This window comes from Arvicola amphibius, chromosome X, assembly GCF_903992535.2.
Source record: "Arvicola amphibius chromosome X, mArvAmp1.2, whole genome shotgun sequence".
NCBI classification, from domain to species: Eukaryota; Metazoa; Chordata; class Mammalia; order Rodentia; family Cricetidae; genus Arvicola; species Arvicola amphibius.
Window position 1 is genome coordinate 95,196,145 of NC_052065.1, and position 19,707 is coordinate 95,215,851.

At 46.7% G+C, this 19,707-nt stretch overlaps 1 protein-coding gene across 1 annotated transcript in view; it reads left to right on the forward strand.

Annotated features, from left to right (window-relative positions):
• Positions 1-6,874: 6,874 nt before the first annotated feature.
• Tmem164 (transmembrane protein 164) overlaps positions 6,875-19,707 on the forward strand; it is a 177,862-nt gene continuing 165,029 nt past the window's right edge. The window contains 2 exon segments of the mRNA XM_038317458.1: positions 6,875-7,191; positions 7,194-7,348. Of these exon segments, the coding sequence (XP_038173386.1) occupies positions 6,960-7,191; positions 7,194-7,348 (387 nt within the window). The 5' untranslated portion in view covers positions 6,875-6,959.

The window sequence follows — 19,707 nt, forward strand, 5'->3', positions numbered from 1 at the left end:
TAAGCACTTGTATTTGGACAGACACTTTGCTATTTCCTGTACCATGAATAATAAAAACGCAGAGAGAGAAATTGGGGTTCACCCCAAAATCCAAAAAAGCAAAGCAGCCAAATACGAGAGAAGTCTTACCTCTACCAAGGTTGGGTGACAGTAAACTAAGTCTCTCTCCTCCCATTTATATCCCCTCTAGTGCTGGGATATTAAAGGTGTGAGTCACCACCTGGATTGTTTCTACACTGACCTTGTGTAGCCCATGGTAGCCTTGAACTCACAGAGATCCATCTGACTCAGTCTCCGCCTCCCAAATCCTGGATTAAAGGTGTGTGTCCAACCCCCAGAGAACCTAGACAACAAAGAGGACCCTAAGAGAGATACACATGGATCTTAATAGGAAGAGAAAAAGACAAGATCCCTGACTAAATTGGAGCATGGGAGTCCACAGAAAGGGTAGAAGGGGAGAGGGGGAGGAAGGGAAAGGAGTGGAGAAAAATGTATAGCACATAAAAAAACAATAAAAAAGAAAAAAGAAACAAACAAAAAATAAGGTGTGTGTCACCATTGTCTAACCTCAGTGGCTTTAGCTTTGCCTCTGGTCTTCAGGCCAGATTTATCCAAATACGAATAACATACCACTACAGTTTCCAAGGGTCTGAAGCACTGGGTCCTTGACACAGCCATGCCCATGTTGGCACACTCAGGAGTTCGTTTGCTCTTTACACATCCATTCATGGATTCCTTGGCTCCCCCACACCCCTGATTTCAGTTTTGTTTTGAGACAGGATCTGGCTGTATAGCCCCAGCGGCCTGGGACATGCTATGCTGGCATAATTTGGCTTCAAACCCTGATGCTCCTCCCTCGGTCTCCTGCCTCTTGGGATTATGGGCGAGGACCATCCTACAGCTGAACCCCGGGAATTTTGTCACTCCCCAGATCTTACCTGCCTAGGTCATTTGGTCAGGCAGGATTTTCTCTTCTCTGCTTGGCTTTGTTACTCACCCTTCCAGTGTTATTATTTAACCTTTCTTGTTTATAATGTCTCTAGGGTGGATCTTAAGCTCCTTCGGGCCAAGAATTGCTCACAGGTTCAGAACATTCTTCTACACATTACAGAGATTCATTGACTATGGAGAGAATGAATGCTGGTGTTGAATGACTGGGGGGTGGGGGAGAAGTAAGCAGACAGACCAAGACAAAGGCTTCTCTCTTTATCCTCCTTCATACACATGCAGTTTATTATTCCTGATAGCAATTCTTAGAACATCAGGACTGTGTACTCCTGATAGCACTTCATAGAACATCTCAATTGTGCATTTTTTTTGCTTGTGTTTGACTTGCGGGTTTGCTGTGTCCCCTTTTCCTGGGGGGGGGGGGCAAGTACCAATTCATCCCAGATAGGGCATTAATGATAGACCCCCCCCAAGGGGGTCTACTGAAGACTAGTTTAATGAACTAGTGAGTTTATCTGGGCTTGCTTAGAGAAGCATGGGCCTCTCAAATGAAGCTGTGTCGTGAAAAGCCCACCCCAGCATGGGTGTGACAACTCAACTAAAGCCACATCCCTGGACCTCCCTTTACTAGGCTAGGCAACTGCACTGGAGTCTTCTTCCTCCCAAGAATTTGTTTCCTATGTACCTAGCCTTAGGAAGTGGTTTTGTGACTCTTGTAACTTTTTGAGTTTTTCCCAGCATTGTAAAATTACTTAGCTTCCCAAGTCTGAAGAGCCTCTCCTGTCTCTCGGGAACTGTTTCAATTGGGAGGAAATGGCTGCACAAAACAAGGTTTCATTGTAGATAAAAGGGCAGAAGTGAGAGATTCCAAGAACCACGTGCCAGAGGAGAAAGTTCGACTTGAATCTCCAAGTTTAACATGAGAGTTTAATAAAAGAGAAGGCACTTCCTGTGACCTATAGGCTCCAGAAGGTCACCTGAGCTCATAACTGAAAAGACGCTTTGGCCCAAAGAATTTAGGAGATTGTCTCTACAAGCAGAGAGATGACTCATGCCACCAGACCAGGAGATCAGCTATCTGTTTGAGCCTTAAAACAGGCCCTGAGAAAGACAGGGAGGCTGAGAGTTCATAGAATTATAACCCTTTTATGGTCAGCAGGTATTTCAGAGCCTGTTGTCAAAAAACATCCCCAAGAAGCCAGGTAGACTTGTATGACTTTTATCTCAGCATTTCAGAGGCAGAGCCAGGCAGATTTCTGAGAGTTCCGGGCCAACCTGATACATTTTCTGGGGGAAGCCAGGGCTACAAAACCAGACCCTGTCTTAAAACAATGGAACAAGCAAAAGGACACAAAATGCTCGCCCCTCCCCCACACCTATCAACTCCCTCCACCCTTGACCCTCCTTCTGCTTTCCCACTTTACCCTAGTTACACAGGCCCTCAAGCCACTCCTGCCCCGCCCCTCACAGCATTCCTTCCACAACCCTACCCAGCCCCTGCAAAAACCTTTGCTCTCATTTTTTCCTCTGCACCCAGCTGTCCTCCCATCCCCAGCCTCTCTGAACAGCTGGACCTATTGTGGGAGTCCCGGTCCCTTTTTCACTGTGTGCCACTTAGACTTCCTTAAGAGCCCATGAGGTGGCTCGGCAGGTAAAGGGACTGGTTACCAAGCCTGAAGACCTGAGTTGGACTCCTGCGAAGACCCACATGGTGAATGGAGAGGGGACTGAGTCCTGCAAATTATCCTCTGACTTCCAAACACACGGCATGGTGGCTTGAGTGTCCAGTGTGCTCACACATAATAAACAAGTCCAATAATTTAAAAGATACCCCCTTAAAAAGCAAACTTTGTTTCCTCTTGTCAATGGTTGAAGATAAACAGGCTCTCCCAGCAAAGAAATGTCTAGACATTAGTCTGAAGGTTTTTGTTGTTTATAAAACTGGACCCATCATTTCAGTTCAGTTCTTGCTTGCCATTTTACCTATGACGACAACGGTCTCTTTGTGTGGTGTTTACTATGTGTCACCCTGTTAGGTGTTGAGGGGTGTGCTTGTGTAGAAAAGATTAAGACCCTTCCATGTTGTCAAAGAGCTGGGTGTGGGAGGCAGGGCTCATGGAGAACAATGGAAAGCAGTATGTGATTCAGAAGAAAATAAGTAGTGCAGGCAATAAATGCTATAGAAGTTTCGAGGAGGGAGAGGGATCTGGGAACTGGGCGGGGGACTGAGAAGAGTGTGAGTTTCCGTGGGTTTGAGAGGATGGTTGGCTTCTGCAGATGTGGGGGAGGGCACAGAATTCGAGTGTGTGTGTGCCCACACACTTAAAGGCACATGCAGATGCCTGGCTTGTTAGCTGTTAGCGCCAGCATTCAGTGGATACTTTCTGTGCATCCAACACTATATAGAATTCAGCTCATTTGAATGTGTATAACTATGAATCAGATGACACTATGTTTCAACTAATAGATAAGAAATAGAAACAATGAAAGGTTGAGCAAATTACTCAAGGCTACCAAAGTAACTGGCATAAATAGGATTAGTTAGAATGTGTATCTTTTAATCATTTTTAAAGATTAATTTATTTTATGTACATGGCTGTTTCGCCTGCATGGGTGTCTCCACACCACCACATGATTGTGACCAGAGGCCAGAAGAGGGTGTCAGATCTCTGGAACTAGAGTTACAGATGGTTGTAAACCACCATATGGGTGCTGGGAACTGAATCCAGATCCTCTGCAAGAATAACAAATACTCCTAACCATGGAACCAGCTGTCTAGCCCAGAATGTACACATTAAAAAACATTTTGGCGCGTGGGGGGGGGGAGGGCTATACAAATGGATCAGCAGTTTAAAGCACTGGCTAACTCTTGCAGAGGAAGCCGGTATGACTGCGAGCAACAACATGATGGCTCACACTTCGGTCCTCTATGGGCACCAGGCACACAAGTGGTACACAGCCATACATGCAGCTAAAACACTCATGCACATATACTAAAAAAATAAATTTGTAAAATATTGAAGAAAAACCCACTTTGTCTAACCTACGAAAAAAAAGAAAAAGAAATTTGTGGTTTAGGTCAAGAAGTTGGCTTGGTTCCAGTCATTAAAGATAGTCATTTTGCACACACAGGAGTGGCTAGGCCAAATTCCCTACTGAAGGTCAGCATGGAAATGAGAGGGATTAATGAAGCCATTACTGAGAGCTATACCCTCCTTCTTACTTCTTTGAAGCTAGAAACTTGAAGCAGCCAGATGCTACATTCCACTGCCAGGAGCTCCCTCCCTTTGTTCTTTGGTCATATTGCCGAGCTTTAGCAAAAACACCTAAGGGAGATCCAGTGAGCCTCTGAACTGATTCTTGTTGTTGCCATTCTTTATTAATTAGCACTTGGAAAAATCATGCCTGCGGTGGATGCTTCACAAAGCTTGGAGTCAGACAAACTTGCCTGGCTGTATTTGTGAGGTTGGAAAGGATGGGAGGGTGGTGGCCTGACAATACAGTCGACTGGATTTTACATTGGAAGACTGGCATGCAGCCAACATCTGAAAGTGTTTCCTAGGCAGGGAGCCTAACTGTGGTTTTTTTCTGGATATTTTTCTAACTTATGCGAGTCTTCAGTAAATATTAAACCAATATGAGGTACATTCTGAGTAGTCCTTTCCTTAATTCCCGATCCTAAGAAGAGCCAACACAGTCACTAGGTAGAAAGTGCCAGGGAAGAGAGGACCCCTGGACACTAGCTAGCACTCTGTCCAGGCCTTCTTTCCAAGGCGGGGTTAGAAAGCAGCTGCTCTCTTTTGGGCAGGGAGGAGGGAGAGAGGTCAGGGAAAGCTTCTTTTCCTCTGCTGTGGAAGACAGGGGACACGCGTGCGCGCAGGCACACACACACACACACACACACACACACACACACACACACACACACACACACACCGAGAAGGAAGGAGAGAGCAAGAGACAGAGAGAGAGGCAGAGAGAGGAGGAGAGGGAGGCGAAAGTGGTACAAACACATCTAGAGAGACAGAGGGAAGGGAGAGACAAAGGAAAAAGAGGGATGAGAGAGGGAGAGAGAGGGTAGAGAAAGAGACAGAGAGGGGAAGGGAAGAAAGCAGAGAGCCAGAGTGATTTGGAAGCAGGAGAGAGGAAAAACATCAGAACCGGGTTAGAGGAAGTCCCCAGAGAAGCCCCCAACTTAGGCACTGAAGTAGGAAGTGAGGCTTTGACTGGAAGGGTGAGAGATGATAGATACTTTTATGGTCTTTTATCAATCTCCCATTTCAAGGCAGAAGAGAGGAAGTGGGGCGGGGAGCACACTCCAAAAGTCAAAGCCAGTGCTCCAGTAGTTTCTTAGCCTTACTCCTAGAAGTTAGGGAGGGCCAGCAGGGTGCCTAGTGTGTGCCCAGGTATACAAAGTAGTGGCCTGAGAACCGGGGTCACTTGAGGAGTTCCTGCACTAGGCTTAGGTGGGGAGGTGAATTCAGTCACAGTGGCAAAGGAGCTAAGCTTTGCAGGCGTGCTCCCATGGAGTGCAGAAGACCAGGCAGGAGAAGGAGGAAAAGAGGCGGGGATGGGGCCTCGGGAGGGCAGCGGTGTGGAGGGGGGTTGAGGAGAGGAAGCGGGGCGGGAGGTGGGAAGTCGAGGGCTACGTGGGGGAAAGGCGGCGAGGCGGGGCAGTGCTGGCTTGAGGACGTGTCTCTGTGCGAGCGGGGGGGGGGGGGGGGGGGGGGGGGGAGAGGAGGATGGTGGATGGTGGTGAAGTGGACGGGAGGAGGGCCTAAGGTGGAGGGAGTTGACGACGAGGGGGAGGAGAGAGGGAGGGGAAACCGGAGGAAGCGAGCGACTGCTGCTGGGGGAGGAAGGCAGGGAGGAGGAGTCGGGAGCCGCGAGTCGCGGCGGTAGCAGCGGCTGCTGCGGCCGCCTGGGGAGCCCAGCCGAGTGCCGCCTGGGGCTGCGGGGAGACGGAGAGACCGGTCGAGCCCGGGCGGCGGAGCCGAGCAGCGGGTGAGTGGAGCCCCAAGGGGACGCGGCGGCCCGTCCCCCGGGGGCCGGGCGAAGAGGAGCGGGAAGATGCGGCGGTGGCGGCGGCGGGGCGGAGGGTGGCGGCCCCGCGGCTCGGCCCCTGGCTGGCCCCGCTTCCCCGCCCTCCCTCTCAGCTTCCTCCCGCCGCCCGCCTGCGCCTAGGGGGCTGGTCCCGGGCGGGCCGCGGGCAGAGAGGGTGGCGCTGCCGGGAGGGCGGGAGTGATGGGCCAGGGGGGTGGAGCTGGGGGTTTGGGAGTGTACCCGGGGGGCGGAGGCTGGACCGGACCGCTCTAAATTGGCTGGAGAGGGGGCCCCGTCGGCGGCGAAGTTGCTAGCTGGGGGCAGAGACGGCCACGCGGGTTGCAGAGGAGTAAGACATCCCCCTCTCGTGGAGTGCGTGAGACGAGGAGTCCGGCGGTCCCTGCCCTCCCCCGTCGCCCTCCCCGCCTGCCCGGCCTGCTAGCTCCTCTCCTAGCCTCCGGTGTTCCCTCTCTCTCACCCTCCTCTGCCTCCCGCTTGGGTTCCCCTTCGCAGTGCCGGGTCCCCTAGGTCCCCGCCCTGACCCTCTTGGGCCTCCAACTTCCACTCGACCCCTGCTTGCTTGGCCAACACTCCCGCTTCCCCTTTTCTTCCCTCGCTAGTTACCCCTCCCCGCTTCGTTAATTCCCGTGCAATGCCTCTTTGAGACCTTTTTTTCCTCTCCTTCCTTTTAGATTGGCCAACGGCTCCTTTCAACCCTTCCTCGTTGGTGGCCACTGGAGAAGCGCGGGGGGCTCCCCAGACAGCCGTGGGGACAAGTTAGAGCCAGCACTTTACCCCGGGCCTCGCGTGTAGCTTTCCCTCCCCCTGTTTTAGGTGTCCCGGTGTCCAGAGGGTTGGGGGTTGCGGTGTGCCCTCCTACATGTTACACCGCCCGGGCAACCCTTCGGTCTCGTGTTCCATCTCGCTCTTGCTTCCTGTACCGTAGTCAAGTGGAGCCACTTTGCATCATGTCCCGGTATAGCTACCAAAGTCTCCTGGACTGGCTCTATGGGGGTGTCGACCCCAGTTTTGCAGGCAATGGGGGCCCCGACTGTGCTGCCTTCCTGTCTTGGCAGCAGCGGCTGCTGGAAAGTGTGGTGGTCCTGACCCTGGCCCTGTTGGAGATCCTGGTGGCCCTTCGGCACATCCTGAGGCAGACGGAGGACGGTAGGGGTGGCCGTGGCAGCCAGCCACAGCAGGTGACCAGCGGCCAGATGAAGGCAAGGAGAGCCTGTGAGCAAGAATCTGCTCTTAGTTAGCCCTGTGCCTGATCTTCGGGGTGGAGGTGGGCTTTAAGTTCGCCACCAAGACCGTCATCTACCTGCTCAACCCTTGTCACCTGGTCACCATGATGCATGTGAGGTCTGTTGACTTTCCTGGGCAGCGCTAAGTGATAAGAGTCATTTGTGTGCTCAGGGAAACTAGTGTAGAGCAACTTCGTCCCCGTGGGAAGTGGGACCCTTAAGATGATTTTCCAACCAACGGCTGCCTTGGTGCTAAACTTCAGCATTGCACAATGGATCAGCCCTACAGTGGAGGTGAAGAGCCCTAGAAATGACTTGCCACTCTGAGCCCCATGCCCCTCCCCTCCCAGCCCTGCGGGAGCCTGGTCTTTTCACCAGCAGGAAGTCCAGCCCCAGCTAGGTGCCCTTTCGGAATCACGTCTGTGGCCCCGTGGAGGCCCAGCCCTCTTGCCTTCTGTTGGAGCTCCCCCCACACACACCCCGGGGGCCTGGTCACATGCTTTCCTGGAGGTGGTCACACAGGCTTCCTTGTCTCCACTGTGTTCCATTGGGGAAATAAGTTTTAGGGATTTCTCTTGACTCCATCTTTCCTTTGGGAGTTTATGCTCTTAGGGGAGAGGTCTACTTTTGGGTGTGAGAAGCTTGAGCAGCCCTGAGCTGCTAAGAGCCTTTCTGAACTCGGCCCCATACTGATTTGTGGACTTAAGGTTGGGGAAATCTCGATCAGAGATGAGAGGGTATTTATATTTTTCAAACCGATTCTCTGTCCTCTCTCTGGTCATGTGCTCCGAGGGTCCTCAGAGAGCTGATTTCTTTTGCTTTCCTGACTTCTACCCATTAGTATGCTAAGGCAAACAGATGGGCTTGAAAGTGGAAATTGCAGCTAGGGACATAGTCTGTGTAAGAACCAAAGATGAGAATTTCTTTACTCAGCCTGAAGCCTAAAGTCATGGAGGGAGGAGGGAGGAGGGACGACAGGGAAAGCAATTAGGTCTTTTTCGATTCTGGCTGTGGCAAACTGTGGTGAGTGTTTACTGGGAAGTAGTTTTGAAGCCCACAGCTTAGCATCCTTATGCTTTTACATTTGTTGAAGGTTGTTTCTCAGGAGACTGGTGATAACCCTTCGGAGGTGGCGGAGTTTGAGATCCCTGCGGGGTTCAAGGAGAGAGGTCACTTGCTTCTAGGCAAAAGATGGATTGGCATCAGGGATGGGAAAGCCAGCTCTCCTTTGGAGTTAGTCGGGGAGCCTTCAGTTCTAAACTGGGAGTGGCAGTCCCTGTAGGACTTTGCTGCTATACTTGTGGCTCGTATATTTACTAGCTCACTTTTCCTAGAAATCCATTTGGTTTCACATCCTTGGCCTCAGTTTCTTGATCTGTAAAATGTGGAGAAATGACCATTGGCCCCTTGGCATCTTGCAGATGGCAAGAAGAGTAGTAGCCCTGGCATAAGGGGATGGTAGCGATTGGGTCACTAAAAGAATGGAAAAGAGATGGATCTGGGCAGTGTTTTTCTTTTTCTTTCCTTCCTTTTTTTTTTTTTTTTTTTTTTTTTTTTTTTTTTTTTAGGAGGCATCTTAGGAAGGGGTGTCATTCGCAGCAAGTCCAGGGTTGTCCTAGCTAGACCTTCTGTGCAATTTGACCAGTTCCTCTTTCTTGTTTCTTTTTAAATGAATGGCCTTTTGTTAATGAGAGGAAACAAGGCATCCCAGCCTCTGTCCGTGTGCCTCTTAAGACAGGGAGTGCCTTTTTAAAAAAGGATGGCAGGTGGTACTAAGGGGTCAGAGGGTGCCTCTCCAAAGGGGTCTTGAGGCCTCTGGCCACCCACCACAGATCTAGAAGGTCAACAAAAAGCTAAATTCATCCCACTGGGTTGCTACTGGTGTGATGACGTCAACCTGGCAGCAATTGTGATTTTTAAAGGAGAGATTTTAGAGGCTTTTACAACTCCGGAGACCTACTTCTGGAATTAATTAGTTGTATGCTTTGGGGGAAGTCCCCTTTTGGGCCTCAGTTTCTCTACCTGTAAGATGAGACAGAGTTGACTCCTAGCTTTGACAGTCTGGTCTGTGGTTTCTTTGCCCCATAACTGATGGTAAGATGACATGAGAGCTACTTTGAAAGGCTTTTGACCTCCTTGTGCAAAAAAGGCAAATTGATCTCTGCGGAGGTCAGGTAGCCAGCCAGTCCACCCTTCACTTTTGCTCCCATACAGCTCCCAGTAAAATAAAAGTGTTGAGGGAACCTTTGGAGTCTCAAGCACTTGATGTCGGGACAGATAGATGTTTGGGGGGACTTCAGGCTGATCCTTCTGTGTAGGTTTTTTCTTAGCCTATGCCTTAAAGCTATAGGGTGGAGTCAGAGAAAGGACACGTGCTGACACTTTCTTGCAGTGTCCCTGGGGATTTTTAACCGCCTTTGTCCTCTGTCCCCAATCACTGTTTTGTAACTACTAAGGGCCTAGGCTTTGATGCAACCAACTTTCTAGTGCCTTCTGTGTGGCTCTTCCTTAGAAATAGGACCGTATGGTTTTTGAAAGTTGACGAGAGTCGGTAAAAAAAAAAAAATACTAATGACCAACAGATGGTAGCGACCAGTGTTGACTCGGGTGCACACATCACTAACGATACTGGAGGACTACTAATCACTTACATTTATCTAGCACTTTACCACTCATGCATTATCTAGTTCGAGGCTGTGATAGATCAGCCTAGGCCTGGGAGAAAAAGATTGTTAAAATGCTTTCTGTGATTGTGTCTATTGCAAAGGGGAGCTAGTATGAACCAGGAAATGCTTTTGCAAGTGAATTAGATGAATTAGGCATAATGGAGCAACAGACTTTGGAGATTAGAAGCAGCAACAAGGCCAAGGGAGCTGTTAGCTGAAAGGAAAGGGGGTTTCAAGGTGGACACGCTTTATGTTGATTAGTGTCTCTTAACTTCACGACTCCATTTGTTTTGGCTTTCTATAAAGTTCTTTCCCAGTCGAGTGTAACAAGGGCCATGTTACTTTAGGCCAGGAAGTAGAAGAGTTGGAGGGAAAATTGGTTCCTTTCTCCAGCTCTCATTTTTCAGTCTGCAAAATATCATTTGCAACGCCTTGTTACACAGACCCTCGTCACAGCCGTGCTGCTTTTGGGGTGGCTGCCAACTGTAGTAACATAAGGAAGGGCATAACTTGTGGCTGAATTCTGTCCCTGATTAACATTCCTGCTGTTGAGTTTCTTTTTAGTCTCGTGATTTCTCTGAGGTTTTGAGGATCGTAGTCTGCTAGTGGCTTGTAGGATTACATGAATACTGGCCCCACAACTCAGTTCCAGCTGAAGACGCGGATGCCCAGGTTTAGCACAGCACTATTACACCCCGTGCTAAATAACAGGTCTTTCTGCCAGCTGCACCAATGACGAACTTTCTTCAAGCATGGCCACTCAGTCCCCCTTTTGCCCACGAATTTTGGCAGGTATGCATTAGGGGAATGAAATTACTGAGCCATTTGGGCTATTTACCAAAAATCTCCCAGCAACTTAGTGGTGCAGGTGGCTTTAAATCTCAGCTGCCACAGTGGGAATCTGGGATTAGTCGGGAGAGATTCTTGTAGCTGTTTAAGTCTGAAAAAAAAAATCGACAGTTTCTCGGCAGAAGAGTTAAAATGCCAGACAGGCTAGATGTACTGGCGAATGCCTGCAGTCTCAGCACCAGGAGGTTTAGGAAGGGGGATGACAAGTTCAAGGCCAGTATGGCCTAGATAATGAGACTGTCAAATTGAAACAAAACAAATGCCATCTGGCTGATAGTGTCTGCAAATAGGGATCTTTGAGTAACTTTAACACATTGGTTCTTTTTCTTTCCTTCTTTCTTTGGTTCTTTCAGTATATTTTAACTTACTTTCTTTTTCTTGAATCCAGTTATGTTGTGTTTGTCTTAAGAACTTAATGAAAAGATCTCCTTTTTTCCATGCCTTGTTTAACTGCTAAATTCCTGTGGGTTCTGCATGTGTCTGTTAACATCTGATTAGGCACTGAACTTAGCCAGGTGCAACATTTGCTGTTTAATCTCAATGCCTGAACACATGAAGCAAATCAGGTATTTAGCAAATTATAATTCATGATAATTGACCTGTAGCTCCCAGCAAGTACTTTATTTTTTTTAAAATTTTGGTCAGTAATACTGAACCCTCTCTTGTTTTTTAAATTTACTTTATTGTGTGTGTGTGTGTGTGTGTGTGTGTGTGTTGTGTGTATACCATCGTGCATATACAGAGGTCAAAGGACAACTTCCAGATGTTGGTTATCCTATGCATCTACTCTAGGTCCTGGGAATTGAGCTCAGGATGTCAAGCTTGCATGGCAAGCACTTTTATTCTCTGAGTCATCTCTGTAGCCTAGGCCTCTTGTTTTAGAATTGTGTTTGTTGTTACATGTTTGCCTTTTAAAAATATATTAATGAGGTTCAGTTTTTACAAGATAGGGCTTTCCTGCCTTGGGGTTGCTAAAGTTTAATCCACCCACCCCCTTTTTTCTGTACTTTCTCATCTGTTGCTTTGGTTTCTTTTTTATGGCTCTAGGTTCCTCTTTCGATGCTAGTCTTTCTTTCTTCGTCTTGCGTTCCGTTCGTTCTGTCTTTCTTTAGTTGGCTTGCGTTCTTGCTTTCTTCCTTCTTTCTTCTTTCTTTATGTCTTTTCCTCCCTCCTTTTGTCTTTCCCTTCACTCCCTCCCTCCCTCATGAAAACTCACCAATGTTGGTAGCATTTGTGACCATGGAGCTCACTTTGCAGATGAAACTGGCCTCAAACTTACAGACATTCTGCTTGTTCTCTGCCTCCTGAGTGGGGATGGGAATTAAAGTGGGGCCCCTTCTTATGGAGTGGTATATATTCACAGATTCTTGAGCTTGCGGCTGGGCTGGAAAGGGGGGTGGCCACTTGGAACGAGTGTTGCTGTCTGCCCTGCCTGGAACCCTCGGTTCCCAGCCCCACGCTTACTAAACCAAGCATGGTGGCACATGCCTGTAATTACCATACTGGGAATGCAGAGACAGGAGGAGTCAGAAAGTTCAAGTTATCTTCAGCTATAAGCAAAGATTAGGCCATTCTGGATAGATGAGATCCCCCCCTCAAAAACAAAAACAAAATAAAAACTGAGCCTTTGGTGATACCTTCTTTGACTTACTGAACACTCACGAGTGTTTTCCATTTACCATATGATAGATTTGCTTTAGAGAAAACCAGGTAAAGAGTTGAGAATGAGGCTTTTTTCTTTCCCCCTGACTGCAGATGAGACACACCTCCTCACTCCCCCATCTGTTGTCTGGAGCACTGATTACTGTTCCCACAATGGGATTGATGTCATGGGGAATGGGTACAATGAGGGATCCAGCCATTTGCTGGCAGCTTATCAGATGGACTGTATCCTGCGTCATCAAACCAGGAGGGTACCAAGGAATTAATGTTTATATGTACTTAAGCGTTGGGGCATGACATTATTTTATTCTTCCCTCCAGAGAAATTGCAGAGAATTTCCCCATCTTTCATTGTCGCCGTCTTTAGGAGACCACATTCATTATAAACAGGTGGCTGTGGATTAGTGGATTAAGCATCTGTAGCTAATACTGGGGTTAAATATTAGGATGTCTATGGCTTTCTGTGGGAACCTGAGCAAATTATTTAACCTTTTCCTCTCCAGATCGTCACCATGAAAATGAATACAGGGAAAGCAAATCTTTTTAATTTGTGAAATAACTATGTAGTCACTTAAAACAGTGAAGCTGGGCAAAGCTGTTTAAAGCGGCAGATGACCAATATGGCTTTACATTAGTCTCATCCTCTTTTTATTTTTTTCCCGATGGCTAGTGAGAGCCATTCTTCTAATAATGCCTGTTGCTTTTCTCTGGATCCTTGCCCCACGTCTCCATGCCCTTGTAATGCACAGCATGCAAAACTGGACACCATAACTCTTAGGAGAGGTCCAGCTCCTACCGAGCCGGAGGAAAGCGTTTTCTCTCTCAGCCTTTTCATGCGTGCCACCTGTGCACACAGCTCACCACCATCATGTTTGCTTTGAATAACAATATGGTCTGACTCCTGCTCAGTGCCTGATTGCAGGCTCAGTGGGTTTTGTTCCCTTAGTGCGTGGCCACCAGCCCCATGTCGTAGTTTTCGTGGGGCTTGTTTTTTCATCCATTCTCCCTGCATGGTCTTCTCGGAGGCTGCTCCTTTTGAAATCTTTCTAAGGAGCCTGACCTGACTCCAGCTCATTCTGTTAAAATGATATGTCCTCCTTTGCCAACTCTTCTCAACACTTCTCAGAATATTGGGCAAGGGGTTCGGGTACAGGTCAGGGGCAAGCGTGACTCTCTGGGTTCAATTCCCAGCCCCTCACAGCACATTTTGTTTGTTGTTTGTTTGGCGAGGGCTCTTGCTTTTGTCTGCTTGTTCAGTTTCCACTTCTTTTGTTTTGTTTTGTTTTTTGAGACAGGGTTTCTCTGTAGCTTTGGTGCCTGTCCTGGAACTAGTGAACTAGCTCTTGTAGACCAGGCTGGCCTCGAACTCACAGAGGTCCACCTGCCTCTGCCTCCCAAGTGCTGGGATTAAAGGTGTGCACCACCACCGCCTGGCTTCAGTTTCCACTGTTAACAGAGACAGGTTTTTTTTTTAAGATTATTTATTTATTAGTATACAACATTCTGCCCGCACGCCAGAGGAGGGCGCCCGATCTCAGTACAGATGGTTGTGAGCCACCATGTGGTTTCTGGGAATTGAACTCAGGACCTCCGGAAGAGCAGCCAGTGCTCTTAACCTCTGAGCCATCTCTCCAGCCCCAGAGACAGGTTTTTATAAGAAAAGGCATGTACTAGTTTAACTCCATGTCGCGCAGGCCTGAGTACAGTGATGTACATGCATGTTAATTGGTTTGAGCCTGGATAATGGTGACTAAGTGACTGACAGACTTGATGTTTTGTGCCCCCCTCACCCTTGGTGACCTGTTTTGCCTTGAGGTCTCATGGACATGGTTCATATGTCTGTTGTGCTCATGAAGTCAGTCTTCTGATCTGGTTCTTTTGTTTGTTTTTTGCTTTTTTTCAAGGTAGTTTCTCTGTAGCCCTGGCTGTCCTGGAACTTGCTCTGTAGATCAGGTTAGCTTTGAACTCACAGAGATGCTGGGACTAAAGGCGTGCACTATCACCGCCTGACTCTGATCTGTTTTTGAAATAGCCAGAGGATAGAAGCAGGCTCAGTTTTAGATAGAGCACATAAGTCTTGTGGAAGTTCTGCCACAAAGAGGGCTTATTAAAACCATGAGGCACTCTGGATCCAAAGTATGGCTTTCATCCTGATTGGGGAAATTATGCTGCTGGATTTTTTCCTTTATCCCTTGGCAGACATCTGGGCATGACAACTTTAATTTCTTGCTTTACTATAGAAATAAAAAGAATGGTATTAGGCCAGTGACTCACTTTTCTTTCTTTCTCTCCTATACTTTTCAGTTGTAGCTCATTGTTATTGTGTCTACTTGAAATATTCTCAACAAGAGCCACGTTTTTCAGCTTGTCCTTGTCTTTCATATCTTTTTATTATTGTCATTTATTCCGAAGTACTGGAGAATGGATCCCATCCTTTGTGTGTACTAGGTAAGTGTCATACCAATGAGCTATAACCAAGCCCCATTTTTTTTGCTGTGTGCATATGCTTTGCTACATTGAGAGTGTATCTGTCTCAAAGGTCCCTATCTGGCTAGGCTGACCCGGTATGAAGAGAACTATGAATATGGAGAGGAGTGATTAGCTGCTTATCATACAGATGCCTGGCTCCCTCTATAGACACCCAAACAGGTCCAGGATAAGGATAGCATTATGATTTGGTTTTTTTTTTTTTGGAGATAGGGTCTCTCTATGTAACCCTAGCTGTCTCAAACTCACAGAGATCTGCCTGTCTCTGCCTCCTTAGTGCTAGGATTAAAGGTCCTACCACAAGGGGTGGGGCTGGTTTCTGAATATTTTCGTTGAGTTTTGAGATAGGGTCTCTGTAGCGTGAATCTAATTGATCTTATTAATAAAAAACCTGGAGTCAAATACTGGGGTGAAGCCTGAGAGATCAGAGAAGTAAAGGAGCCAGCCACTAGAGAGCCATCTAACTTCTACAGAATCCTCAAACAAAGGCCTGAGTTCCTGTCTCCTCCCCCTTACACTCCTCTCTCCACCCAGCCATATTACTTCCTGTCTCCACCTCCCTAGTGCTGGGAATTAAGGCGGAGATCCCAAGTGCTGGGAGCCAAAGTGTGAGCTCTTTTTTAAGACTGGTTGAATCTCAAGTAGCGGGGTGTGGCTTTGACCTCCACATCTTCCTGTTTCCACCTCCCAAGTGCTGGGATTGAAGGTGTGTGCCACCACTGACTGGCCTCTGGGTTAATTTGTGGCTGGATCCACCCTCTGATCTTTAGGCAAGCTTTATTAGGGCACAAAGTATCTCTGTGTAGCTCTGGCTCTCCAGAAACTCACGGCATAGAGCAGACTGGCCACAAACTCACAGAGATCTGCCTGCCTCTGCCTCCCAAGTGCTGGGATTAAAGGTGTGCACCACTCTCAGCTTTGCATTCTGAATTTTAAAGAAACTCCTTGGTGAACTAGGAATGTGCCTAGCATGAACATTACTGTGTAATTGGATGTAGTGCTCATACTTGTAATCCCAGCACTCCAAATGTAAACTGTCTCTCACAAAAACAAAAGTACCCCCAAACCAAATCAAACTGTCTCATGGTTCTAAGGTTGGCCAGTCTTGGGTCCCATTTTGGAAGACATCCTGTGGCAGAAATAGTCAGTGGGAAGACGATTCACGTGCTCGTCCTGACTGATGTGAAACTGGGTAGCTTATGGGCAAGACATTTAGGCTTCTGAAAGCACTGTGTATAGGCCATGTAGGTAGTTCATGTAGTTTATAATGCATGTAGTATGACTTACGAAATAGGGTAAGGTCATGAAATTTTGTGAGGTAGTTTTTAAGGGAGTTGTTATCACTAGAATATTTGAAGCAAGCCTTTGTTGCCTCCTAATTCTTTATTCCTCTCCTCTAAGCCAGTGGGTCTCTCAACTGACAGGAGGCCATTTTGACCCCTGATTGTTGCATGCTAACTCCATATGTGACACTCTTGTTTTAGATGGTTGTAAGAATTTATTTGTCCTTAAACTTTTTTGAGGTTTTTATTTTATGTGTATGGATGTTTTACTTGCATGTATGTCTCTGCTGCATGTATGACTGGGCACAACATGTGTTCCTGGTGTCTGCTGGAAGTCAGAAGAGGGCATGGGATCCCCCAGGTCTGCAGGAACTGATGGTTGGGAGCTACCTTGTGGGTGCTGGGAACTGAACCTGGATCCTTTGGAAGAGCAATTCCTAGGCCATACTTCCAGCCCCAAATTTGTTTATTCCTGTATTCCTTAATAGGCATTTATAAATGCCTGTCATATGTCAAACATTTGAGCCAGGCTCTGGAGATAATAATCAGTATTGGATCTAATATTGCTGATAGTTTAGATGAAAAAGACAAGACAGTGCATCAACTAATTTATAATGTTATATGTAGAGTCATATATGAGAATGAAGCAAAAGGGTAAGGTGTTTTCTTTTTTCCTTCTTTTTGGTTTTTTTGAGACAGGGTTTCTCTGTGTAGCTCTGACTATCTTGGAACTTACTTTGTGGACCAGGCCAGCCTTGAACTCAAAGAAATCTGCCTGCCTCTGCCTCCTTGAGTGCTGGGCTGGGAATAAAGGCGTGCACCACCACTGCCTGGCGAAGATGTTTTCCATAATGCATTTAAGGAAGATTTTTTTTCCCTCTTGAAGAAGTGACATTTGATTAAGCTGGCTCATGTAGGAGGCACGTTAGCTTCATGAGAGCAAGGACCCTTGTTAGTCTTGGTCTCTGCTTATCTAGAATAAGGACCAACAAAGTGAGAAAGAAGAGAATTCTAGACATAAGACACAATGTTCCAGTCATGGGAGCATAGGCCTTTAATCTTAGCATTGAGGAGGCATAGGTAGGCTGATGATCTCTGAGTTTTAGGCTATCCTGGTCTATATAATGAATTATAGGCCAGCCAGGGCTACATTGAGAGAGATCCTGATTTTAAGAAAAGAAAGAAAAATAAACAATGAGGGTGTTGATGTTCAAGGTCCTAAATTTGATCCTGGCCCTTGCTAAAACAAAAGCAAAAAATTCTAGACCCTAGTGCTGCTGCCTCCTTCAGAACCGCTGTCTCATCTGTAACCTTGCGTCTTATCAGGGTCGCATTTCCTGCTTCTTCCTCATCAAGGCAAGTGAATCTTTAAGAATGCTTTGTCATTTCTGGGCCATTGGTAAAAGTCCCAGACTTTTATCCTGAATATAGGGGATATTCAATACAGAGAGTCGTTTTCTCTGCCTGTTCCAAGGAAGACCCATGCCATCAAGGAGAGATGCCCAGAGCACTGAGGTAAGTTATCAGAGATCAGTGGATATAGTATGCACCCATCTGCAACCTGGAGGCGATTATTGATTTGTTCATGAGATGGTTGTCCTTCTGAATGAGCTAGCTTCACAACAGAAACAGAATCAACATGTCTTCCCTCCTCCCTTCTTCCCTCCCTATCTCTTTCCCTTCCTCCCCCTTCCCTTTCTCCTCCTTTTTTAAAGACTTGTTGCTGCCTTCCTATCTTTCTTTTTTCATATTCTTTCTTCCCATTTCTCTGTCTTTCTACCTGACAACTCCATTCAAGTTGACCTTCTTCCAGAGTATTTCACGGTATAGCACAAAGCCTTCTACAATGCCTGTTCCACGACTGGCAAGATGGCTCAGCAGGTAAAGGCACTTGCTCTAAACCTGTTGCCTTGGATTCAATCTCTGGGACTCACTTAATGGAAGAAGAGAACCTCTCCCTGCGAGTGGTCTTCCTATCACACTGAGTAAATAAATGTAATAAAAATCTCCATTTCATTAGAGAATGGGACATGCCCAGGGGAACTGGGAGGAATGTACCTCCATTTTAAAGGTTCACACTGAAGTGGGAAAGGCATGTGGGCAGACTCCATTGGCTATCTGGGAAAGAAGGAGTTAAGAAACTATGTTTTTCCAGTTTTAACATATTATCCTTCAACATTTTTTGTAACAATGAATTTTTGGATATTTTATTTTTAGAGTGTTTGTGTGTGTGTGTGTGTGTGTTTGTGTACGCACCATGTGCATGCCATGTGCATATGTGAAATATGTGGAAATCAGAAGACAGTCTTTGGAGTTGGCTCCTTCCTCTTTCCGTGTGGGTCCTGGAGATGGAACTTAGGTTGTTAGGTTTGGCACCAAATGTCTTTACCTGCTGAACTGTCTTCATATTTCATTATTGTTTCATTTTTAAAAATGAAAGAACCAGGCCAGGTATGGTGGCACACATCTTTAATCTCAGCACTGGGGAGGCAGAGGCAAGCAGATCAATGTGATAAATCAGGGGTCAACCTGGTCTACATAGTGAGTTCTGGGCTAGCCTGGGTAATGTAGTGTGGCAGTGTCTCAAAAAAAGAAAGGACAAATTAATTTTTATAATGAAGCAAGCTGTTGCATTGTTTATTTTAGAATTTTTCCTTTGTATTGGACTGGAAGTTGAGTTTCTTTGTCTCTAGACAAAGTCTAAAGTCGAGCTTCACTGGATTAAAAGTACTGTGAGCATAAAGAAGGCAGACAGCCTATTATGCATAGTTCTTTAAAAGGGGTGGGACTGGAAAACCCTTTGACTTCATGCATTTATTTAAGACATTCTACTCAGAGATTTGAGACTCTGGGCTTTGGATTTTTCATGTTTTCTAATGTTAGTGTAAACAGAGCTGCTACGCACACGCGGAATGAATATAATTATTCCTCTTGCTACTCACTGCTGTCATTTTCTAGGATTTCTTTGTGTGAATTTGTTTAAAAGAAAAAAACCTTTTCGTAATGACTATGTGAGTTTAAAACTCAGTAAATCTCACCAGGAGTTGTGGCACAAACCTTTTATCCCAATACTCAGGAGGCAGAGGAAGGTGGATCTCTGAGTTTGAGGCCAGTCTGGTCTACATAGTAAGTTTTAGTATAACCAGTACTATATAAGAGACCCTGTCTCACCCCCCCCCCCCCCCAAGAAAAACCCTGAAATAAAATCAATAAACCTTGTTTTCAAAGAAAAATGACAAAATTTCCTAGTTACCTTTTCCTGGTCTAGTTTCTTTCTTTCTTTTTTTTTTTTTTAAAGCAGCTGGCTTTTCCCTTATTTCCTGCCCAGGGATTACGTTTTTTGTTTGGTTGCTTTTGTTTTGTTTTTCAAGGCAGGGTTTCTCTGTAGCTTTGGAAAAGTTTGTGCTTTTTTTCTCCCGTCCTCTTTTCCAGACAGTATGGAAGCTGTCAGTTCCTTTCCACCCAGGTGGAGTATTGTGCTGCCTTGATAGCATGCAGGGGTGTGCGGGTGCTAGCAGAGTAGCAC